The 22,346-nt window shown below is 33.7% G+C and overlaps 1 protein-coding gene across 4 annotated transcripts; it reads right to left on the reverse strand.

Moving 5' to 3' along the window:
* Window positions 1–42: 42 nt before the first annotated feature.
* On the reverse strand, window positions 43–17,152 carry LOC120070927 (ribonuclease 3-like protein 1). Of its 4 annotated transcripts, none has more exons than XM_039022858.2 (5): window positions 16,757–17,006; window positions 16,438–16,672; window positions 14,958–15,072; window positions 14,370–14,489; window positions 43–174 (listed from the first exon to the last, which is right to left on the reverse strand). In XM_039022858.2, the coding sequence occupies exons 1-5, from the start codon at window positions 16,910–16,912 to the stop codon at window positions 153–155; spliced, it is 648 nt and encodes a 215-aa protein (XP_038878786.1). In that variant the 5' UTR covers window positions 16,913–17,006; the 3' UTR covers window positions 43–152. The 4 variants fall into 4 exon arrangements, with proteins under 4 accessions (XP_038878786.1, XP_038878793.1, XP_090165532.1 ...); XM_039022865.2 differs by lacking the exon at window positions 43–174 and adding an exon at window positions 17,013–17,152 and having other exon boundaries at window positions 14,279–14,489; window positions 16,757–16,899; XM_090309406.1 differs by lacking the exon at window positions 43–174 and adding an exon at window positions 17,013–17,109 and having other exon boundaries at window positions 14,279–14,489; window positions 16,757–16,920.
* Window positions 17,153–22,346: the final 5,194 nt, after the last annotated feature.

Below are 22,346 nucleotides of genomic sequence, written 5' to 3' on the forward strand. Positions count from 1 at the left end.
CGGAGGGGTTTCAATGTAAAAAGATTCATTGATTCAGGCTGTTTGTGTCAAATCACCACTTGCAAGCATTGGCATCTGCAGCTGGTGGCGTCTGAAAAGTATCTGAGTGCCAGGTGGCTGACCAGGGTATGTAATTTGATGTTACCCCATCATCAAGTTGGTGAAGAACAACGCCTATAAAAAAAAAAAGAAATCCCACCAGATGAGAGGATCTAAGCTCAAATTGTATAATTCTAAAATTTAGAGACTTAGAGTTGTGCTGCTATGACAAGAAGAACACAGGAAGGAAGAGAACCACCCCCACCGTCGATCAAGGAGTGGAGAAAGCTTAGCTTGAGAGAGAATTTTCTTCCATTTCTTCTACAAGTTGGTTGTACACGAATTTGAATTGAGCCAAAGAGGACAAGAGATTGTACTTTGCAGCTTGACTCTTTTCTTTTCATCTGAATTATAATTCTCTTCATCTCATTTGATTGAGTATTGATCTTGTAAAGACAATCGGTTTCTTTATGAATTCACATATTTGATCTACTTCACTTTGCCACTGTTTATTTCTTTCTTTACGTTAGATGCATCTATAACTTCATGCAAAATCCATTTCTAAACGCCTAAGCCAACTGAATCACTTGGTAAAATCTACTTTAGCTTCAATTATTCGAGAGAATAAGCAAGCAAGCATTAAGAAATGCTTGGTACATCTAGAGATAGACGCACTAGTGTTTTATTGCATTCTGTGACTAACGCATACATCCTATAGATAGGGAATTGTATGACATTCGAATTGAGAAGTGTTGAATAGAAAGTAAGTAGAAATCTAATGCATAAACGGAGATAAGCAAGTCATTTCATTCACATCATATTGTATGTGTATATCTCACTTAGATCGACTCATATCCCTTGTACTAAACTCCATTTTCACACGACCCACTGTTTTCTACTTGACCTTTTTGTATCTTCTTGCACGCACATGCAAACTTACATGCACACAACAAACTTAGTGTAAATAACTCATTCTGCATTCACTTAGAATACTTCTACATTAGTTACAACACAAGCTCTGTGTTAGCTTTAATCTGAATCCCTGAGTTCGACCCTGGACTTACCAGGAACCTAAGTTGGATTTATACTTGGATCTGATTCAGGAAAACTTGAACGCATAAAGAGGACTGTCACGCGTCCCTTCACACATCACTAACGCATCAACGCATCATTCACATTTGCACTCATTTTTCCAATTACCTTATACAATACACTCCTAAGCTCGCATCACGAATTCAACGAATAGAGTTACAGGTTCATAAGGTCCCCTTGATAGCTTAATAGACTAAAGTTGAGGATCAATTCTTGATGTTGATTTGAAATGTTCAAATTGACAAGAGGTAATTCTATTATATATGATATGATCGGTATGATGTATGAGATACATCTAATTGAGGGTTAATGTAAATGAGATTTACATTAAGTGCCATGGAATAGAAAAAATGCTATGGTTTATATGTTTCATGAGATGATATATTAAAATTATAGGTTATAAATATATTATTATAAGTTAGTTATCATTTATATTTATAATAATATTAATTATTGGATAATTATCTCCTTTTCTCTAATAACCAATTGAGTGGGAGGTTATTGGTGGTTTCATGGTAACCGTGAGATGAAAGAAAAACTGTTTTCCTAATTTTAGAAAGAAAAGAAATAAGATTTGAAAATTTGTGATTTTGTTTTTTCTATTCTCGAAAAATTCTCACGGAGAAGTTAAGTAAATCAGATTTACTAAGTGACAGCTTGGAGTTAGCTAAACAATCGTGAAGTGTTCTTACACGATAGACACTCAGCTAGACAATGAGCTACCGATCGCATAACTTTTGCTAGACGATCACATAGCTTTTCCTAAACGATTGTACATTGACTTATACGATAGGTTGTTCCTCTGGTATTCTGCCTCAAACCAAGTCCACACAGAGCCATCCTCTGGATTCTCACACCGAGAATACCAAGGTAACCTTCTTGGTGGTGTCATACTCAACTCGACACTGTCGAGGTTTTGTGGAGGTTGTTCGCAGTGTTCATGACCTTAGTGATCGTTTAGTTCAAGTGCGCAATGTTCGTGCAGTGTAGCGGTCGTGTTGGACGAACGTTCGTGTGTTGTTGTGTTGCTGTGATCGAGCGTTCGTGATTAAAGAACTTGAAGATGAGTCTATAAAGGTTTGTTATTTCTTGTCCTTGAGTTATAGTAAAGCATGCTGCAATTTCTATATTTCGCATAACCGAATGTTTCCGTTTGTGGTTGTAATTGTAAAGTTCATATACGATTTAAATTTGGAAAGATCCTTCTGCTGCTCATGGAAATCCTCGTAATCGATTTCTTTCAAAGGGTATCAGAGCCAGGTTGTTCTGATATTCCAAATTTCAATTCTTTTTTGAACTTCTTTTATAGTTTTGGTGGGTTTTCTCCATTTCTGTTTAATTGTTAAATGCTTTTGTGGATGGCGTTAATGGATGTTTACGAGTTTAATTGCCTTTGGTTAAAGCTTTCAAAGAGTTTGAGTTAGTCGGGTCGTTCATGATGAACCGTTGATGGATGTTCTGCATTTTTGTTTAATTGTTAAAGTGTTAATTTGTAAGGGGCCCTGTGTTTTTGGGCATAATTAACATGCAATCAAGTCTGTAATTAAAAAAGTTTGAGTTAGTCGAGTCGTTCGTGATGAACTTTTGAAGCATGGAGATGTGGTTCTCAACGAGGAAGAAAACCAAGAGTTGATCGTTTCGTATAGCCTAAGGTAAATGATTGTTGGGATTTATCTAAGCGATCGTGTGGATTTTTCTATACGATCGTGTAATATTTACTAAACGGTCGTTTAGCTAATGCTAAATAATGGGGTAAATCGTTTACTCTATTGCGTAGCGTCGATTGCCCGATCGGGTAGACGTTGGAGGTAGACGATCGTAGTGGGAGCATTTGATGCTCATCGTTTAGTAAAAGGCGCGCTAGACGATGGTGTAGTTAGCTTGATTCATCGTTTAGTTACTACCTACACGATCGCATGGTATATGATACGAAGGTACTCGTTAAACGATCGTTTAGGCGATGGTGCTTTATCGCATCGTACTCGTTTAGACGATCATGTAAGACTGGTGTTGTGTAGAGCACGCTAGACGATCGCATACCTTGATCGCTTAGTAAAAGGTACACAATCGTTGCTAAACGAACATTTAGCTCTAGAAGCATTGGTAAACGATAGAGCAAATTGTTTGTTCTTTCATGTATACGATCATGGGGAGTTTGGTGCACGATGGTTGGAGACGCGTTGCTTCGTCCGGACAGTTCAAGTCCCAGTTCGCCTGTTTGAACTGAAGACTCCTTGGTTTTTGTAATAGTTAGCTTTATTTTTGTAGATTTAAGGCAATTTTACCCGGTTCAGCAACATTTGTTTATTATACATGTGATGTATGGTGTTTATATGGCAAAATGTTTGACATATAGTTTAAAAACCCACCTTAGGTTGTGCAATTATTCATGCATCATGTATTATAAATGTCATAATCTAGCATGAAGAAATTATATGAAAGCATGCGCATGTATCATGAAATATAAGAGTTATATTTTGCATGTTGTGAGCATTATCATACATCATCCTTTTATTATAAGTGTTATAGTCTAAGGGTGAATGGAAACATGTTATGCTTGTTTCATTACTGTTTTGTATAAGCGTTATATAAAAGAAGTAACAATGAATGAACAATGCATTGAGCATGACACTTAGGCTGTTTATAATCGTTATGAAAATCTTGCATGTGTTAGCTTAGCATTGTGGTTTTGGTTGTTTCCGTTTATAAGTGTTGTAAAGGAAATTAGAACTAAAATCAATAAGAAAGATTGCATGTGGACTTAGGGTGAACTCAAGTTTTTTAAAAAGGTTTTAAAATTGGATTGAGATAAACCTAAGTTCAAATGGTTCTAAAGAGTTTAGTAACCTAGATTAATCTTTTAAAATTGGTTTAATAGGAATAAATTGATTGGCATAAAAGATTAAATTTGTTTTAAATCTATCTATAAGGGACCTTTTGTCTAAGGCGAGTTCTGTCTAGGCTGGGGTTCTTAAGCTGGCAGAAATGGAACACCCCTACCTGGGAACCTACCTGAAAAGGTGAATTAGATAGATTTTCTACAAGCATGCGACAATTGATCAAAGACTCCGTTAAAGAGTTTAATGGATGATGATCAAAAGTTGTTAAACTATCTAAGATAAAAGTTACTCTTGGGCAAATCTAAAAGTTACTTAGTTAAAATCCTTAGCCATGTTTTTTCTAAGTAAACTAAACCCTAGGTTGTAAAATACTCAGTGAGGAAAAGATGTATTTGATATGTCTATGATTCCACTCACGTTTCTCCCTGTATGTTCACACCGTGAGATTCATGCTTGGCCTCGTGGTGCCCTGAGAGCATCCCCCTTCGGATGGTGTTTGCATGAGTCAATATCAAGGTAGACGGAGAGAGTGTTTATAGTAAGTGGGTGAAGGGTGTGTGTCAACACGTCCTATGATCTCTGTCATTGGTTCACACCGTGAGACCATTCTGTACTCCCTCATGGCGCCCTGGGAGCATCTCCCTTCGGATGGGTTTTTTTGCAGTTAGTCAAGATCAAGGTGAACTCTAGAAATGGATAGGGTCACTTTAGGTTTTGCTTCAATCGGATTTTTCCCTTCGGATTGACTGTTTGAGCGGATCTCTAGGGTCTAAAATGGCGGGTCACACTTATGGAAGATTGTGAAATAAGTTAATGATCTCTTGGCCAAATCAATGATGGTTAGTCGTTATAAGAACAAAAGTTGTTCTGGTATTAATGACCGCTTGAGATCTTCTCAATTCAGAGGAGGGATAATTTACCTCCCTTCGACAGCTTTTGTCCTAAACCTTTGAAGCGTCATTACGAAACTAGATGTCACACGGGGTTCATATTAGTTTTGCTAAAACCTTATTGGATGTTGTTTATTTTACGGCGAGCATTTACTTAAAACCTAACATAGGTCAATGTGTTTTTCTTTTCAACAACTCGTTAGTATTTCCGTTTAGTGCTTTTAATATGACTGATTACATACAGTGGAAAGAATCGTGTTAAACGTATTTCATGGCAAACAACCTCGAATTTGTCATGGTTGAGGAATGTCCTCAAGTCCCGACCCTTGATGCACTGCAAAGTGTTCGTAATGCATATGAGGTGTGGATGAAGGCTAATTCATTGGCCCAACTTCAAATTTTGGCTAATATACATGATGTTTTGGCCAAAAGGGTTGAGAGCATGGTCATTGCACGCAAGATCATTGACTGGTTGCGAGATTTGTTTGAACATCAGTTCTTACTTTTCGAGCACAAAGGGATGGATGACAAAATCAGTAGTGTCAGTTGTTCTGAACTGATACCACTACTCTCTAAAAGAGGAGGAAAGAAAGTAAATCTGATTTATTGGTGTTGGAAACGTGTTAGGAGGAGAATGATGATTCTGCCTAGATCTTAGATTCGGGTGCTACCAATGATGTCAGTTCCTCTTACCAAAGATTCAGTTCCTAGAAAATGTTTCCACAAGGAGACATGACTTTACGAGTTGATACTGATGAGGTTGTTTTAGCTATTGCTGTAGGCAGGCTGCAGTTATTTGTTGACAAGAAACGTTATCTATTATTAGATAATGTTTTTGTAGTTTCTCATATTAAGAGGAACTTAATCTCGGTTTCTTGTCTCATTGAACAAGGGTATGCCATCTCCTTTTCTGAGAATAAAGTGTTTATTTTCAAAAATGGAATGGAGATTGGTTATGGTTCAATGGAAAGTAACTTATATGTAGTAAGGTCATTAGTCATAAAAGCCTTGTTTAACACTGAAATATTCAGTACGATTACAACAGTTAAAAGACCAAAGGTTTCTCCTAAGGAAAACTCCCATATTTGAAATCTAAGGTTAGGTCATATCAACCTCAATAGAATTGAGAAGATGGTGAAAAATGGACTTTTAAAGAGTTTAGAAGAAAACTCATTGCCAGTATATGAATCATGCCTCGAAGGCAAGATGACCGAACGACCATTTACTGGAAAAATGTTACAGAGCCAAAGAAGCCTTGGAGCTTGTACATTCAGACCTCTGTGGTCCGATGAATGTTAGGGCTCGAGATGTGTATAAATATTTCATCTCTTTCATAAATGAATATTCAAGGTACGGGTATCTATACCTAATGAAATGTAAGTCTGAAGCCCTTGACAAGTTCAAAGAGTATAAGGCTGAAGTTGAAAACTTGTTAAGTAAGAAGATAAAACACTACGATCTGATCGTGGTAGAGAGTATATGGACCTCCAATTCCAGAACTATATGATAGAACATGGGATTGTGTCTCAACTCTCGGCCCCTAGTACACCTCAGCGGAATGGTGTATCAGAAAGGAGAAACAGAATCTTGTTGGACATGGTTCAGTCTATGATGAGTTATGCTCATCTTCTAGACTCGTTTTGGGGTTTTACAGTGGAGACTGCATGCTATATCCTGAACAACGTTCACTCGAAAAGTGTTTCTGAAACACCTTTTGAGTTGTGGAGAGGTCGTAAAGGTAGTTTACGCCACTTCAAGATTTGGGGTTGTTCAGCACATGTGCTTGTGACTAACCCAAATAAGTTGGAACCGTGTTTGAAGGTTTGTCTCTTTGTAAGGTACCCCAAGGAAATGAAAGGTGGATACTTCTATGATCCGAGTGAGAAAAAAGTGTTTGTTTCTACAAATACTATCTTCTTGGAAGAAGACCATATCCGGGATCATAATCCACAAAGTAAGTTCGTTTTGCGTTAGATTTCTAATGAGACTGAGATTCTTAAGGGTTCAACAAGAGTTGTTGAGGTCGGAACATCTAGTCAACCAGCTTAAGAGTTGAGACTGTCTCAACGTAATGAGAAGGTTATGAACTTTCTAAACTGTTGTCATGATCAAGTCTATTCGAATACTCCTGTCCATAGCCACATTTTATGATTATGAAATATGGAAAATGGACGTCAAGACTGCCTTTCTTAATGGTAATCTTGAGGAGACTATCTATATGACTCAACCAGAGGGGTTCATTGTTCCAGATCAAGAGCAAAAAGTTGGCAAGCTTAATAGGTCCATTTATGGGTTGAAACAAGCATCTAGATCATAGAACATTAGATTTGACACTGCGGTCAAGTCGTTTGGCTTTGATCAGAACATTGATGAACCTTGTGTCTACAATAAAATCATCAATAGCTTAGTAGCTTCCTGGTACTATATGTGGATGATATCCTACTCATTGGGAATGATGTAGGGTATCTGACTGACATTAAGAAATGGTTAGCTGCCCAGTTCCAAATGAAAGATTTGGGTGACGCGCAATATGTTCTAAGGATCTAGATCTTTCGAGATTGTAAGAACAAATGGTTAGCCATGTCTCAGGCATTGCAAATCGATCAAATATTGATCAGGTACAAAATGCAAGATTCCAAGAGGAGTTTGTTACCTTCAGGCATGGAATCGTTTTGTCCAAGTATCAATATCCTAAGACACCTCAAGAGGTTGAGGAGATGAGATGGATTCCCTATGCTTCTACTATAGGAAGCCTAATGTATGCAATGTTGTGTACCAGACCAGACATTTGCTATGCAGTAGAGATTTTCAGTTGGTATCAGTCCAATCTAGGATTTAATCACTAGACGGCAGTCAAGACGATCCTCAAGTATCTTCGGAGAATGAGATACTATATGCTCGTGTATGGAGATAATAATTTGATCCTTACAGGAACACGGACTCTGACTTTCAGACCGATAGAGATTCTCGCAAATCGACATCGAGGTCAGTGTTCACTCTGAATGGAGGTGTTGTAGTGTGGCGAAGCATCAAGCAAGGATGCATCGTAGACTCCACTATGGAAGCCGAATACATAGCCACTTGTGAAGCAGTTAAGGAAGCTGTTTGGCTGAGAAAATTCCTTTCAGATTTGGAAGTTGTTCCACATATGGATTTTCCTATCACTCTTTATTGTGATAATAGCAAGACTGTGGCAAATTCGAAGGAGCCTCGGAGTCATCGTCGGGGTAAACATATAGAGCGAAAATACCACTTGATTAGGGAGATTATGCATCGCGGTGATGTGATAGTCACGAAGATCGCTTCGGAGCACAACGTTGCTAATCCCTTTACAAAGCCTCTCACAGCTAAAGTGTTCGAGGGTCATCTGGAGAGTCCGGGTCTGCGGGACATGTGGCATCTTGTCTAGGGCAAGTGGGAGATGATACTAGGGTAAGCCCTAGTTTATTGTATATTGTACATATTTTATATTGTATTGTACATTAGTCTCCCGAGGCATTAGAATAAGTGGAAGATTGTTGGGATTAGTGTCCTAATTCTCTCGAAGTCTCGTTGTTTATAATTATACACATTGTTTTATGAATAAAATAATTGTTATTTCATTTTGGCATTTACTCATATCCAATAAACAAAGCTCCATGGTTATCTTATGTAAACTTAAGCATGTATATGTGATATACAAGTGAATCATGCCTTAAGTGATAACCTACATAGGTCTGTAGTATAAGGATTAAAGTGGGATACCTGATCTTAGTGACACTACGGATACAACCCGCTCTGTAGAGGTTTGCAAGTGTTGTAAACTACTACAGATGGTAGAACCTGGCCATTCATGTGGAGACATGCAAGCGGGGGTGTCTTATACAAAGAGTTTGTATAAGATTGGACCACGAGATGACTAAACTCTGTATATAACGTCGTTGATACTAGAGACTTATACCTCACCTAAATGACCATAGGTGATACGACCTCAACCCAGAGTATTTTGGAAACTCCTACCTTAGAGGGCAGTCCTTTTATTAGTATGGATGAGAGTGGCCAGATTCCCAACTCAACATGCCTACCCTTTTGAGGACTTGTCTAATCTGGAAGCTGGAAACTCACTTACACAAGATGGAATTCACTCCTTCCCCGAAGTAGGTGTAAGTGGAGAGATTGCTCCCTTAAGGGTTGATTTCGGGGCTTGAACATAGTGATCACAGCTTCTCTTTGGATGAAAGAACTAAGTCATAGTAAGCTTATGTTCATTAGAGGATTCAGTGGTACTTAACGAGTTAGATATAACTACAGGGGCATAACAGTTATTGGCGGAGTTGTACTTATGAGCGATCTATGAAGGGTTGTCGCACTATTGATTGATTAAGATGAACACATAATATATCTGTGGTAAAGAGAGTTCAGCTGTCAGTCTTTAGTGGAGCGTCTGGTAGTTAACGGATGGTGGATCCCGTGACTAAAGAGTTTAGTCAGTTATTTACGTACCATTGGAGCTTTGAGCTACAGGTCCATAAGGTTCTCTTGGTAGCTCAATAGATTCAAGTTGAGAATTAGTTCTTGGTGTTGATTTGAAATATTCGAATTGAGAAGAGATAATTCGATTATATATGATATGATCAGTATGATGTATGAGATACATCTAATGGAGGGTTAATGTAAATGAGATTTACATTAAGTGCCATGAAATAGAAAAAAAGCTATGGTTTATATATTTCATGAGATGAAATATTAAAACTATAGATTATAAATAGATTATAGTAAATTAGTTATCATTTATATTTATAATAATATTAATTTTTCTCTAATAACCAATTGAGTGGGAGGTTATTGATGGTTTCATGGTAACCGTGAGATAAAAGGAAAAATATTTTTCTAATTTTAGAAAGAAAAGAAATAAGATTTGAAAATTTGTGATTTTGTTTTTTCCATTCTCAGAAAATTCTCACGGAGAAGTTGTCAAGTAAATCAGATTTACTAAACGACAACTTGTTGTTAGCTAAACGATCATGGAGTGTTCTTACACAATAGACACTCAACTAGACGATGAGCTAAACGATCGTATAGCTTTTGTTAGACGATCGCATAGCTTTTCCTAAACGATTGGGCATTGACCTATACGATAGGTTGTTCCATCTCCCACTTGCTCAATCATTTACACGATTGTGGTTCCTCCGGTATTCTGCCTCAAACTAAGTCCACACAAAGCCCACCCTATGGATTCTCATACCGAGAATACCAAGGTAACCTTCTTGGTGGTGTCATACTCAACTCGACACTGTCAAGGTTCTGTGGAGGCCGTTCGCGGAGTTTGGCGTGTTCGTGACCTTGGCGATCGCTTAGTTCGAGTGCGTGGTGTTCGTGCAATGTAGCAGTCGTGTTGGACGAACGTTTGTGTGTTATTGTGTTGATGTGGTCGAGTGTTCGTGATCAAGGAACTTAAAGATGAGTCTGCAAAGGTTTGTTATTTATTGTCTTTGATCTATAGTAAAGCATGTTATAATTTCTGTATTTCGCATAACCGTATGTTTCCGTTTGTGATTGTAATTATAAAGTTCATATACGATTGAAATTTGGAAAGATCCTTCCGTTGCTCATGGAAATCCTCATATTCGATTTCTTTCACTATGGTCATCCTAGTGAAATGCAAGTCTCTTCCAATAACGGTGTTATAAAAAGAGACTAATTATTTCGTGGTTTGGTCTTATACAAACTCTTTGTATAGGATACCCTCACTCACATATCTCCACATGAATGATCAGGATCATTTCATTTATAATACGTTACAACAATTGTAACAATTACAAAGTAGGTCGTATCCGTAGTGTCAAAAGGATAAGGCATCCAACCTTATCCATATACTACAGATCATTTAGGTTATTACTTAAACAAGATCCATTTGTATGTCACCACATACATGTTTAAACTACATAAAATAACCTAAGTTCTTAGTTTATTGGATTGAATTAATACACATATAAAATAACGTTTCTTTTATTAATAACAATTGTTTATACAAATTTATAAACTATGAGAATATAAGAGATTTAGGACACCATTCCCAACATTCACAACTTTACAGTCCTCAAAATTTACAAAAAAAAAAAAAAGCCACCATTGTTACTCTTTTTACAAACTTTCAATTTTCTTTTTTTTTTTCGTTTTATTCTAAATAGATATCTTTATTGTATTGTGAGCTCAAATTTGTACATCTACTCTTTTTAGAAAGTTTTATTGTGTGTTTTAATACTTCAAGAATATTATAATGGTTGGATCCTAACTTGTGGAAAGGATCATATTTACTCTTTAATCTGGAAAAGGAGTAAATAATGGTTCGAATCTCATCCGTGGAAAGAATCAAAGGAGATTTCTAAATCGAAATCCCAGAGGCGTTTGGAAAGTGGATGTGAGTTTAACTGAACCACTGTAAAAATTATGGTGTCTTATTCTCTAACTCTTTTCTAATTACTTTTGCATTTAGTTTTAATTGTATTCTTTTGTTGGTTGAGATTGATTGAGTATATTGTTACCTAATTTTTATCAAGCTTGTTAACATAAATTAGGGTTTTTATTAATTTAATTTTAAAAAAACTAATTAGTATAAATTGAGCATAAGAAGAATTTTAATTAAACCCTATTCACTCCCTCCCCTCCCCCGCTCTAAGGTTGTCATACCAGTCCAACATAAGAGTCTTGGATAATCCACGCAAGGCCAACTTTGCCCTTCAACTCACTCCATAACGCATCAGAGTAGAGCTTCCAACAACCAACCAGAGAAGAGATCCACTTTTCAAGACTCTCATAGGTCTCAAGCCTATTAACCTTCAGATGGGGGGCTCTCCGCACCTGAAGGTCAACCAACACAATCTCCACTCCAACTCTGAAAGCCTGAAGATCAACTATGGAACCAAATTGATTAAGGGAATTACGGTAAGACTAAATCTATCACATGATAACCACGCCTTTGTCCCTGTCGTCCCTATCCAACTTCTTAAGCATTAACTGCCAGAAATCCTCCGGGCCCATCCTAGACATACCTTAAATCCAAGAAAGCCAATATAGAAGAGAAGAAGAAGTTCCGTAAAGGAAGAAAACTTACATAGTCAAACACAAATACTTACATATCTTACATATCCAAACACAAATACCTATTATGCGAAATATTTATGATTGTTTTCAAATATAGTAAAATGAGCAAACTTATTTACAAATAATAGTAGAATGTCCTTGTCTATAGACATTGACATTTTGCTATATTTAAAAATATTTCTAGTAGTTTTGTCATTTAAAATAATTATTCAAATATTTAAATATCATACATTTAATATCTATGCCCATAAGACAATATCTGTGACAAACCCTAAATAGAAACCTTTTCTTCATACATTAGACAACTACTAGAGCGAGTGAAGTCTTCCTACTTTTCTCAATAGAAGTCTTTTCAAGTTTCTCAATTTTGTTTTCGTTAAAATATCCTTTTCTTTTTAGTTCAACCATTGGAAGATTGATAACCAAACCTCGTGTCATAAGATGAAGTGCATGTAAACTATTATTGAAATATACTCCCTTTGGTTGTTAATATATCATTTTGATCCATGTATTATGGGACTTGTTCAAGTTTATTCATTATACTTTAAAATATCTAAATTTAGTATTTATACTTTCAAGATAACTTAGTTCAGTCTCTAATTTTAATATGTATAACAATGAAATATTTGACCTCTAATAAGAAATAATGTAGGCTTCGTTTGATAACCATCTTATAAATAACGATACCACTAACCAAGATTCCCTTATTATTATTATTATTTACTTTTTAAGAATAACTTTCAAAAACCAAGTTAAATTTTGAAAACTAAAACAAAGTAGTTGAAAACTTGTTTCTGATTTTCAAATTTAGCTTAGAATTCAAATATTTAGTTAAGAAAGATGAAAATTTATGGTAAAGAATTAGTGAAAAAAACAATCAAAAATCTCAAATACCACAAATCAAATGGTTATCTAATGGTGTCTTACTTCTTCATATCTTATATTTATAATATTTTAGTCTATAGACTTTAAAATTCTTAAGAATTGAGTCTCTATCATTTAGATAAATTAATCTTTAAAAAAAAAACTCCCTCAAAATCAAATTCTAGTTTTTATTATGTAACAATTTAATCTTTTATAAATTATTAACACATTTGATTTTTAATTAATTTATCGGTCTATATACAAGGAATTCCATTTAATTCTAACAATATTTTTCACTTTAAGGACTAAATCATTATAAATTTAAAGGTAAAAGTACTAAATTGTAAAATACTAATATTCAATGTCTAAATTGTTACTTTATGAAAGTTTAGAAACAAATAACAATTTTTAATCTTATTAAAATAAGTCAATATTTTTAGTTTATATGGTTAACTTTTCTATGACAAGCGTAGCCTCTATTAATCCTTTCTTTGTAAATTATGATTATGAAAGCATTTATGTTCACACACAGTCTGTTCATGAATTAAAATTATTATAATTATTTTACCAAATTTGATTAAAATTGATTTCAAACTAACCATGGAATTTGAGATTCAAAAGTATAAAGCCCAAAATAATATTTTTAACCTATTGTTTTAGGTGTGCTTTTACAATAAAAGTAATTTTTAAATGAGAATACACAAGTTGGTCCCTTAATTTGTTCCTAGATTTCAAATGGTCCAATCGAATCCCACACGTTTAGTAAATATTCAATTAAACGTGTGATACAATAGTTTTTTTTTTTTTTTTGGAAAAAAAAAGTGTGATGTGTCATTAAAATGATGCTATTTTAAACTCAAAATTAGCTTAAATATATTTTTATTTATTTTAGGGACAGTTGCAAATATATCAATCAGACTCAAAGTATTAGACCATATTACTAATAGAAATCTATTAGTAATAAACTATGTCGCGATAAATGTCTATCACAAATAGACTTTGCTATATTTACAATTTTTTTTAAAATATTATTATACTCTCCATTATTATCACTTTTAGACAACTAATATTTCAACCCTATTGGAATACTAAGAGAAGAATATGGATTTCTAGCAATTGGAAAATACAGAGCTAACTTTCTCCCTTTTTAAAATGAATAAATGAATATCATTTGCGTAAAATATGAACAAAAACCTTCCGAACATATTTGGGAGGGATTCTTAAATGGTCAAAATCACTTTTGACATTTTTAAAATCACTATAACAAGTTTTTAATCATTCAAAAATCTATTTTAATGATATGAAATCACATCTAAAAATGTAAAAGTAAATATTAAATTAATTTTGAGTGATTATTGACTTATTTTGAACTAATTTTTAACACAAGAAAATTGATTTTAGCAATTTTAAAATTACTCCTGAACATGTACTTGTGTGTTAGAGTGAAAATTTAGCTCCAGGGAAAGAGTCTAGGTTCAAAAAGGACTTACTCATTTGGCATTTCTTGTTCTTTAGAATTCCTAATTATCTTTTAAAACAATATCCCAAATTCTTTAAGTACCATATTGCTCCTTCTGCTGCATGCTCTGCTGCAACTTTCTTTCTTGTTTGAAGGTTTCCATAGCATTCCAAAACTGTTTCAGAAGCTCCCTTCATCTCAACAGTAACCTTGAATCTGTACCTGAATCAAAATAAAAATTTTGCATCAATTACTAAAATCCCATCAAATAATGACTTTATTTGGGTTTTCAAAAAATGAATCTAGTTACTGATTGATTATTTGCTTGGATGTTTTTATTTTTCGGAAATACGTTCGAATCTATATTCTTGTTCATGTTTGCACACAGATAATGAACATGTCAAATCCAAACATTGAGGACATTTCTCAGAGTTCAAGCTAAAAAAGAAACCTTGATCAGCTGATTCCATGTCGACATGAAATTAATTGTACCATTTTGAATATAAAAGGCAGAAACGCTGTAAAAGCTTCAAAAATAGTTGTTAGAAGGCGGCAACTTTTGACTTCTATTGCGTAATGCACAAGACCAAAAGGCAGATATCAGGGCGTTGAAAGTTTGGCGCTGACAAGTTACTTGAATAAAGAGTTTGTAAGGTCATAACTTATGTTAATGAGAGTTATTGAGCTTACTTTTTTGCATGGCTTGGACCTTCTTCCTCGCAGCATTCAAATAGAGGAGGCTGCCAGTGATTTGCAGTGCATATCTCAAACAGAAGGGACTTTGCCGCTCTCTTTTCTGGAGTACCTAAAATGGAAAGTTAAAGCCAAACCATTAAAGCAAACTTTTGAATGCCCAAAATGGAAATTTCTGGAGCATTCACAGTGCTTTTCAGTAACGCCATGGGAATGCTTATGGGAATCAGAAAGGCAATATACTCAAGTTTCAATAGAGAAAGGAGGTCAACACCAAAAAATCGTCGATAAAAAGTAAGCCGTTTTCCTCATCCAGCTTAAACGAAGATTAAGTAAGCCATCACAGTGAAAGAGCTTGTGTGCTTTTTGCTAGTTGATCGCAAAATTATATTCAATCTTTTAATTAAAAAAAAAAAAGGTACAAGTTTGAATAACTGATTTCTACGTTTTCTCTTATTTTGTTCTTGTGAGTTTTTCTTTGAATTGATCAATGGAGAATCAGACCCATGCCTTGTATTTTTCTCATGACTCACCCTAGTAGTCTCTAGAGAGCTCAACTCCAAAGTCAACTCTAAAAGACGAAAAAAAGATATTAAATTATTTATTCTCTTATTTACACATATGAGGTAGGTTCTAGCTCCCACGAGCAGGGCACCCCTTGAGGGTTAGACTAGTAACTTGGTTTTTTTAAGAAAGAAAAACTAATAACTTAAACCGCATTGGATTTTGGATTAAACGCTACTTCCACTCCTAAGTTTTTGTTATCAACTTCTTGTAATATTTTAAAATCCAAGTCAAGTTTTAAAAACTAAAAAAGTAGTTTTCTAAATCTTTTTGGTTATAGAATTTGATTGAATACTATAATTGGAAAGTTGAGACTAAATAAACATAAATTCAAAAACAGACAAGTAAAAGCAAAATCGATATCAACTAAGCCTTAGTTTATAAAACTACTCTCAAAACTTTCTGCCACTACAGATTGTGATCAAATGATTTATAGAGTCTAATATTGTCGTTCTTGTGTGGCTTGGAATACACTATTCACACACAACTCCATTCTGTTATTGAATACAAATCATCCTGAAAAGAATCAAAAGAAAAGTAGAATGTAATGATACTGTTCAAACACAATCCGGAAAATGATCCTGATCCAGAGTTCTGTTTTGGAAGGTTTAGACTTCAGAGACCAAATGCTTACCATATACAACTTTCTTTCTTTTTTCTTTTTCACAACTGCACCTTGAAATTAATGGACGAATATTAATAATGAAGTGGGAAAGGGATTGGGGGTAAATGGGCGATAAAGACAGTGTTCCTGATGAAATGCATGTGAGTTGAACAATCAATTTTTAGAAGGAAACCACAAAATCAAGAATAAAAGAGCAATCCATGAAAATGATGAAACATAACAGGAATCATCTATCTCGAATTCCGAACAGCAATTAATCAAGTTGAGGAACTAGGTTTAAACCGGTACCTTCTTTGGTCGAGCCATGTCCGCAACAGCTACTCCTCGAAGCTATTTCCTGGCTATTGTCTTTCTTTTGAACGAAGGAATCCGACGGGGCCTCCGGAATCGTCTTCGAATTCAGAGCTCGAGCGGAACCAGAACACGCTGGTTTCATCGGCAAGCCAGCATATTCGTTCGGCCGGTGATTCTGGGGGATAAACTGAGGAACGCGCCTAATATACCTGGATTTCTCGAATTTAGCCTGAAACAAGTGAGATCAAAATCAAAATCCTTTAGAATTCCAAAGAAAATCGAATACAATCGCAGGAAATCAACCGAATTATACCGAAATAGAGGAGTGATTTCCAGTTCCAATGAGCGAGTTATTAATTGGAGGAAGATTTTTGAGATTGAAATTCAATCTTCGAGGACAGGAATGAGTGTTCTCCATCTGGTTTCCTCGATTCTTCCGTTCTGCTTCGACGATCTCTGTCTCATACATCAATTTCACTGCGAAATCAGTAAATGGAAGATTCACAGCAATCGAAGCATAATAATCCTAGAAAGTAAAGAAAGATTATAGCATTAAGGACTGTTCTCACACGAGAAATGGAAAATCTTGTGTAGAATCAGGCCTGTGTTAATGTCCTCTTCGGAATAAAGTTCTTGTTTTCTTCTTCTTTCTCTGGTTTAGAGTAAACTGATTCCAATGCTGGCGTTAATAAATTTTAAGGCCACGTTTACCGGGCCTTAATCAAAATTGGCGAAGTTACAGTGGGTCCCACGAAAAATTAAATCAGATAGGCTCCACATTTTTGGAAAGTCTTAACTGTTACCCTTTAAACAAAATATATTATAATAATATCCTTCTATATTAATTTTTTTTTTACATGTATTTTTAGATTATAAGTGATTCAAAATTTTTAATAATTATTATCAAATAATTTAGGTTAGATAAAATTAGTTGAAATTCAAATCATATAAATTTTTTAAAATATATTCTAATAAATGATAAATTAATTATTAATGTGAAAATAATTAAAATAATAAATATATTTTTTCATATAATTAACTTACAACAATTTAGTATTAATTTATCTAAACCATAACTAGTTTTTTCTAGTTGAAAATTAAAATTTACTAAACACTATTTTATTTAATTTTTCATCATAAAGCAAAATTGATAATAATTATTTTAAAAACTACAACAATCTCAAACTAAGTCAAAGTATCGTGATATTTAGTATCCATATAATCAAGAAACAAATAGAATGGTTGAAGATAACATGTTTTTTCTTTAAAAAGGAAAAATTATGCGTTATTGTTGATATCGTTGATGTATCGTATTCATCGTGTAAATATCACCTCAATTGTAACGAAAACAACAAATGATTAGAAGGAAAGATGAAAACACAAGAAAAATATTGTACAAAAGATTTAAGTGCTTCAATACAATTCAACATACATTAAAGTGGAAGTATTACGAGTATTTATAGAAAAAAAAATAAAAACAGCCACCAATGCATTAACTATATCATTAACGTACTAACTACTATTAACTTTGAAACTTCCTCTATCAATCTCACTAAGTAGGCCACTACCCTCTTACTTAGTAGCCACTATCCTAAATTAAACCCACTATCGTAAATGGAAAGTAAAAATTAGGAATAATCAGGTATATAGTAGTAATTAAACTATCATTTTTAAAAATAGTAAAAAAATGAATATTTTTGAATTATAGAATTATAACAAAACGCATGGATATCACGTGAGTCCAACTTTTTGAAATTCGAAAATGTCCTTATCCTCTCTTTTAATGGGAGTATAATTAATTCGATATTTGTATTGTATTAATTAGACCGTAATTAATTCAATGACATTAATTAATTACTCAATTTTCCATAAATCTCGTGATTTAACGCTTGTTTTGAATTTCCATATCAAATTTAATAGTTAGTTTGAATATTCAATCTTCTACACCAAATCTTGATTTGAAATATAAAATATCATATTATCTTATTTTTAAATTGTTTCTATGGTATCTTATTTGGATTTTTAAATCTTATATTATATTAGTTTTTCTAACTTTTTATATTTATAGTAGATTTTCTCTTAATCATAATTAAATCATACGTTTTTTAAATTTTTTTTATGATTATCTTTATTATAAATTTGTTTTAAACGTGGAAAATAAAAAAAAAATCTCAATTTTATTAATTAGTCTTTTTTATTTTGAATCAATATTATTTTTTGTTTTAAAGATTCTATTGAGAAGAATAGCAAAACAAAAATTTCATCAAATTTATAGCAAAAATCGAATGTAACTTTTTTTTTTCAATTATCATATTTGATCTTATCTTCAATTTCAAATTTTGTTTTATCTAATTTTTCAATTTTCATAAATTTCTTATTGATTTTATTTTTTTGTTCTCAATTGACGACAAGTCTACTTTGGAGGCTTGACTTAACTGATCAAATCCTGAAAGGACTTAATCGACTGCAACTAATAGTTCAAATTGTAGAGTCTCTTCTTTCCAAAGTGATTCTTATTTATGGGATCTTATACCCACCTTGAAAGGAAGGATATACCATCATCAAAGATGACTTGTTTCTCTTCTATTCATAAGATCTCCATGATTGACATCAACGCCACATCATGATTGATTAGTAATTTCAATTGATAATTTTTAATTGGAATTTTCATACTCCAACCTAAATCAGTTTCTTTCTTCATAAATGAAATTATCTAGATAAAGTTTTATCAACCTAGCCCTCACTTTCTAAACTAATATTTTGGTCTAGAACCAAGAAAAAGTATTGTTACAAAATTTTGGGTAAGTTCAAAAGCGATGTAGATAATTTGGTTAAGCAATTTTCAATTGTAGTGTATTTGTTTTTAAGTTTATTGTATTTTTTGAGCATAGTTTGGAAACTAATTACACTTTATTTGTAGGTCACATATCGCCAAAAACTTTCAAAAGATCTTGGATGCCTACAAAACCCTCGTCAGAGGATGCCTACAAAACCCTCGTCAGAATTACAGTTTAATTAATTTTTCTTTAACCCTAGTTACGCTGAAACTAATCCTGCCATTTGTAGATTTTTAGCATAAATCTTGATTTTCTCCTAAATTATCTCTACACTTTCGAATTTTTAAACATTGAATGTAATCTTTTTTTAAAATAGAATATATATTTTTTTTTTTCAAATATCATGTTTGATCTTCAATTTCAAATTTTTTATTTTATCTAATTTTTTCAGTTTTCATTTATTTCTTACTGGTTTATTTTTTGTTCTCAATCGACAACAAATCTAATTTAGAGGCTTGACCTAACCAATCAAATCCATTGGTGCATAGATGAAAAGCTCGACTTAATCATCATCGACCAAGAGTTCAGGTCCCAAAGTCTCTTCTTTCCAGAGTGATTCCTATCGGGTCATTGTGAAAAATATGTCAAGCATATGGAAGGTGTTGGCATTAATAGTTTGCCTTGGGATTCTATTCTAACCACACCATTGTTGGCGGAGGAGTTGATTTCGGAGAGGAAAATGGAAGCACTTGGTTGGAAAAGAGGTCGGTGCAGTGCTAGAATCTGGCCAACCGATAGTCGATAGATATTTGTTTTACTTACAATATAATTACAAATATTTCTTAATAAGTAATTTGCAATTTCATTTGTATGATTGGGTGTAGTTTAGACTTTTATAAATTCGTTTATATTTTATTTTTAATTTTTTTTGCTATTTTTATGAATGAAATGTTGATTTTCTATTTTTACAAATGAAAAGTTAAAATCCGCTATTCTTCTTGTTAACCCTAAAAACCAGTCTTCAAACTTGAATTTACCAAGAGTCCTGATAAATATGTCAACAACTTGCTCCTTCGAATGTATCATGTCTAATCAAATATCTTAAGTCAAGACTTTCTCTCGAACAAAGTGAAAATGTGTTCCAATGTACTTCGTACGAGTATGAAACATTGAATTTCCTACGAACTTGATTGCACTTTCATTATCATAATAAAAGGATCTTGGATAGTCAAAGCTAGAAAAATTTTCTCCCACAAGTCTTTTGCAACTAAATACACTCTTGAGTAGTCATGATAGCTGTTACATATTCTACTTCCCAACTTGAAAGAGCAACATGAATATGCTTCATACTACACCATGAAATGGCCTATGAACCTGTATTGAAATAGTATCCTATTGTGGAACATATTTTGTATACATTACCAACACAGTCTACATCGTCAAAACCATTTAAAACAAAAGGTGTAGTTTGTTTATATGACAAACCAAGACAGAGGGTGCTCTTCACATATCTTAGAATTCTCTTTGTTGCAATTAAATCGCCTTTACATGGTTTATCCATAAACTGAGCAACAACACCACTATAAGAAATTACACTGTTCTCGATGGAAAAAAGCATCAGAAAAAGCACCAGGAAAGGGAAAAGCCAGAAAAAGGGTTGGGAAAGACTTTCCCGATATCAACTTCTTCGTCAGTAAGGTCATCAGGAAAGGGTCATTGGCAAAGCCCTATGCCGACTGGAAAAGCCAACTTCATTTGGGAGCGACAATCTCCTAACACTAAAATCTGGGGAGATTTCGGCCAACATCAAGTGAGTGCTATCGGCAGAGGGCCCCTCTCCTAACCCCCGCCATCGTCAAAGGAGTGGCGTCGGCAGATAATTCAGAAATGGAAATAAATAGGGTTCCAACGTCAATTTAAGAGGAGAAATCGTTGGGGGAAATTACTTCTCCTAACATCGATTTGGTAAGTAAATGTGTTATAACTTAGAATTTAACTCAAACTTAAACATAACATGCATTTACCCCGATATCAACATCAATATTAATATAAAACTTAAATATAATTATGCATTTATCAATATTACTAATCTCAAATTTAATATGAAACTTAAACTTAAACTTAGAAACATTAATACTCTCAAATAAACTCTAGGAACTCACCTTCATCCCCACATATCAATCTCCATATTGAAAGTTAACCATATAAAACTTAAACTTAGAAACATTAAATCCAAATCAACTCTAGCACTCACCTTCACTCCCTTATATCAATCTCAATATCAAAAGTTAACCATATAAAATTTAAACTTAAATTTAGAAACATTAATAAATTCAAATAAACTCTAGGCATTCACCCTCACTCCCTTATATCAATCTCAATATCAAAACTTAACCATATATCAATATCAAACTCAATAAAATCTAAACACTCACGCTCCTCTCCTTCTCACGACACATATTTGAATTCAAACTTAAACTTAGAAACTATATTACAAATACGTTAAACTCACCATCAAAATTTAAAATTCAACTCAAACTTAAACATAACTATGCTTAGGAAAATTTCCAACCCAATATAAAATTTCAAATTCAATCTAAGAACATTAAACTTTAAATAAACTGTAGATACTCACCCCATCCTCCATCCACACACACTTTAATTTCAAACTTAAATTTAGAAACTGTTCTTTATAAATACGTCGAACTCAACATCAAAACTTAAAATTCAATTTAAACTTAAACATAACTACGCTTTTACCCCATAACAACTTCAAACTCAATATAAAACATCAAATCCAACCTAAGAACATTAATATCTATTTTGATTTATCTTCTTATGATTTCATAAGTTGTAAGACCATGACTTTCAAGTCAACTACCTCAGCTTTTCGTTTTTCTATCTAATTCTTCAAGTATGGTCATTAAGGATTGTATCTCAATTTATTGCTCGTCTATAATTCAAGATGAAGATGCACTTGATAATAAGTTCCTCTTCTTGATTTATTAGGCTTTGGTCCCCAACCAATGCCTTTAATGTGGCCTCTCATGCGCCCAACACATGCTTGCATATTTTTTCTTCCGATATTGGTTCAGATGCTTCTTAGGTGGATGCCTCTCTCAGCTC

The sequence above is a fragment of the Benincasa hispida genome, chromosome 1, assembly GCF_027475165.1.
Source record: "Benincasa hispida cultivar pf3 chromosome 1, pf3_genome.v1.1, whole genome shotgun sequence".
Lineage (NCBI taxonomy): Eukaryota > Viridiplantae > Streptophyta > Magnoliopsida > Cucurbitales > Cucurbitaceae > Benincasa > Benincasa hispida.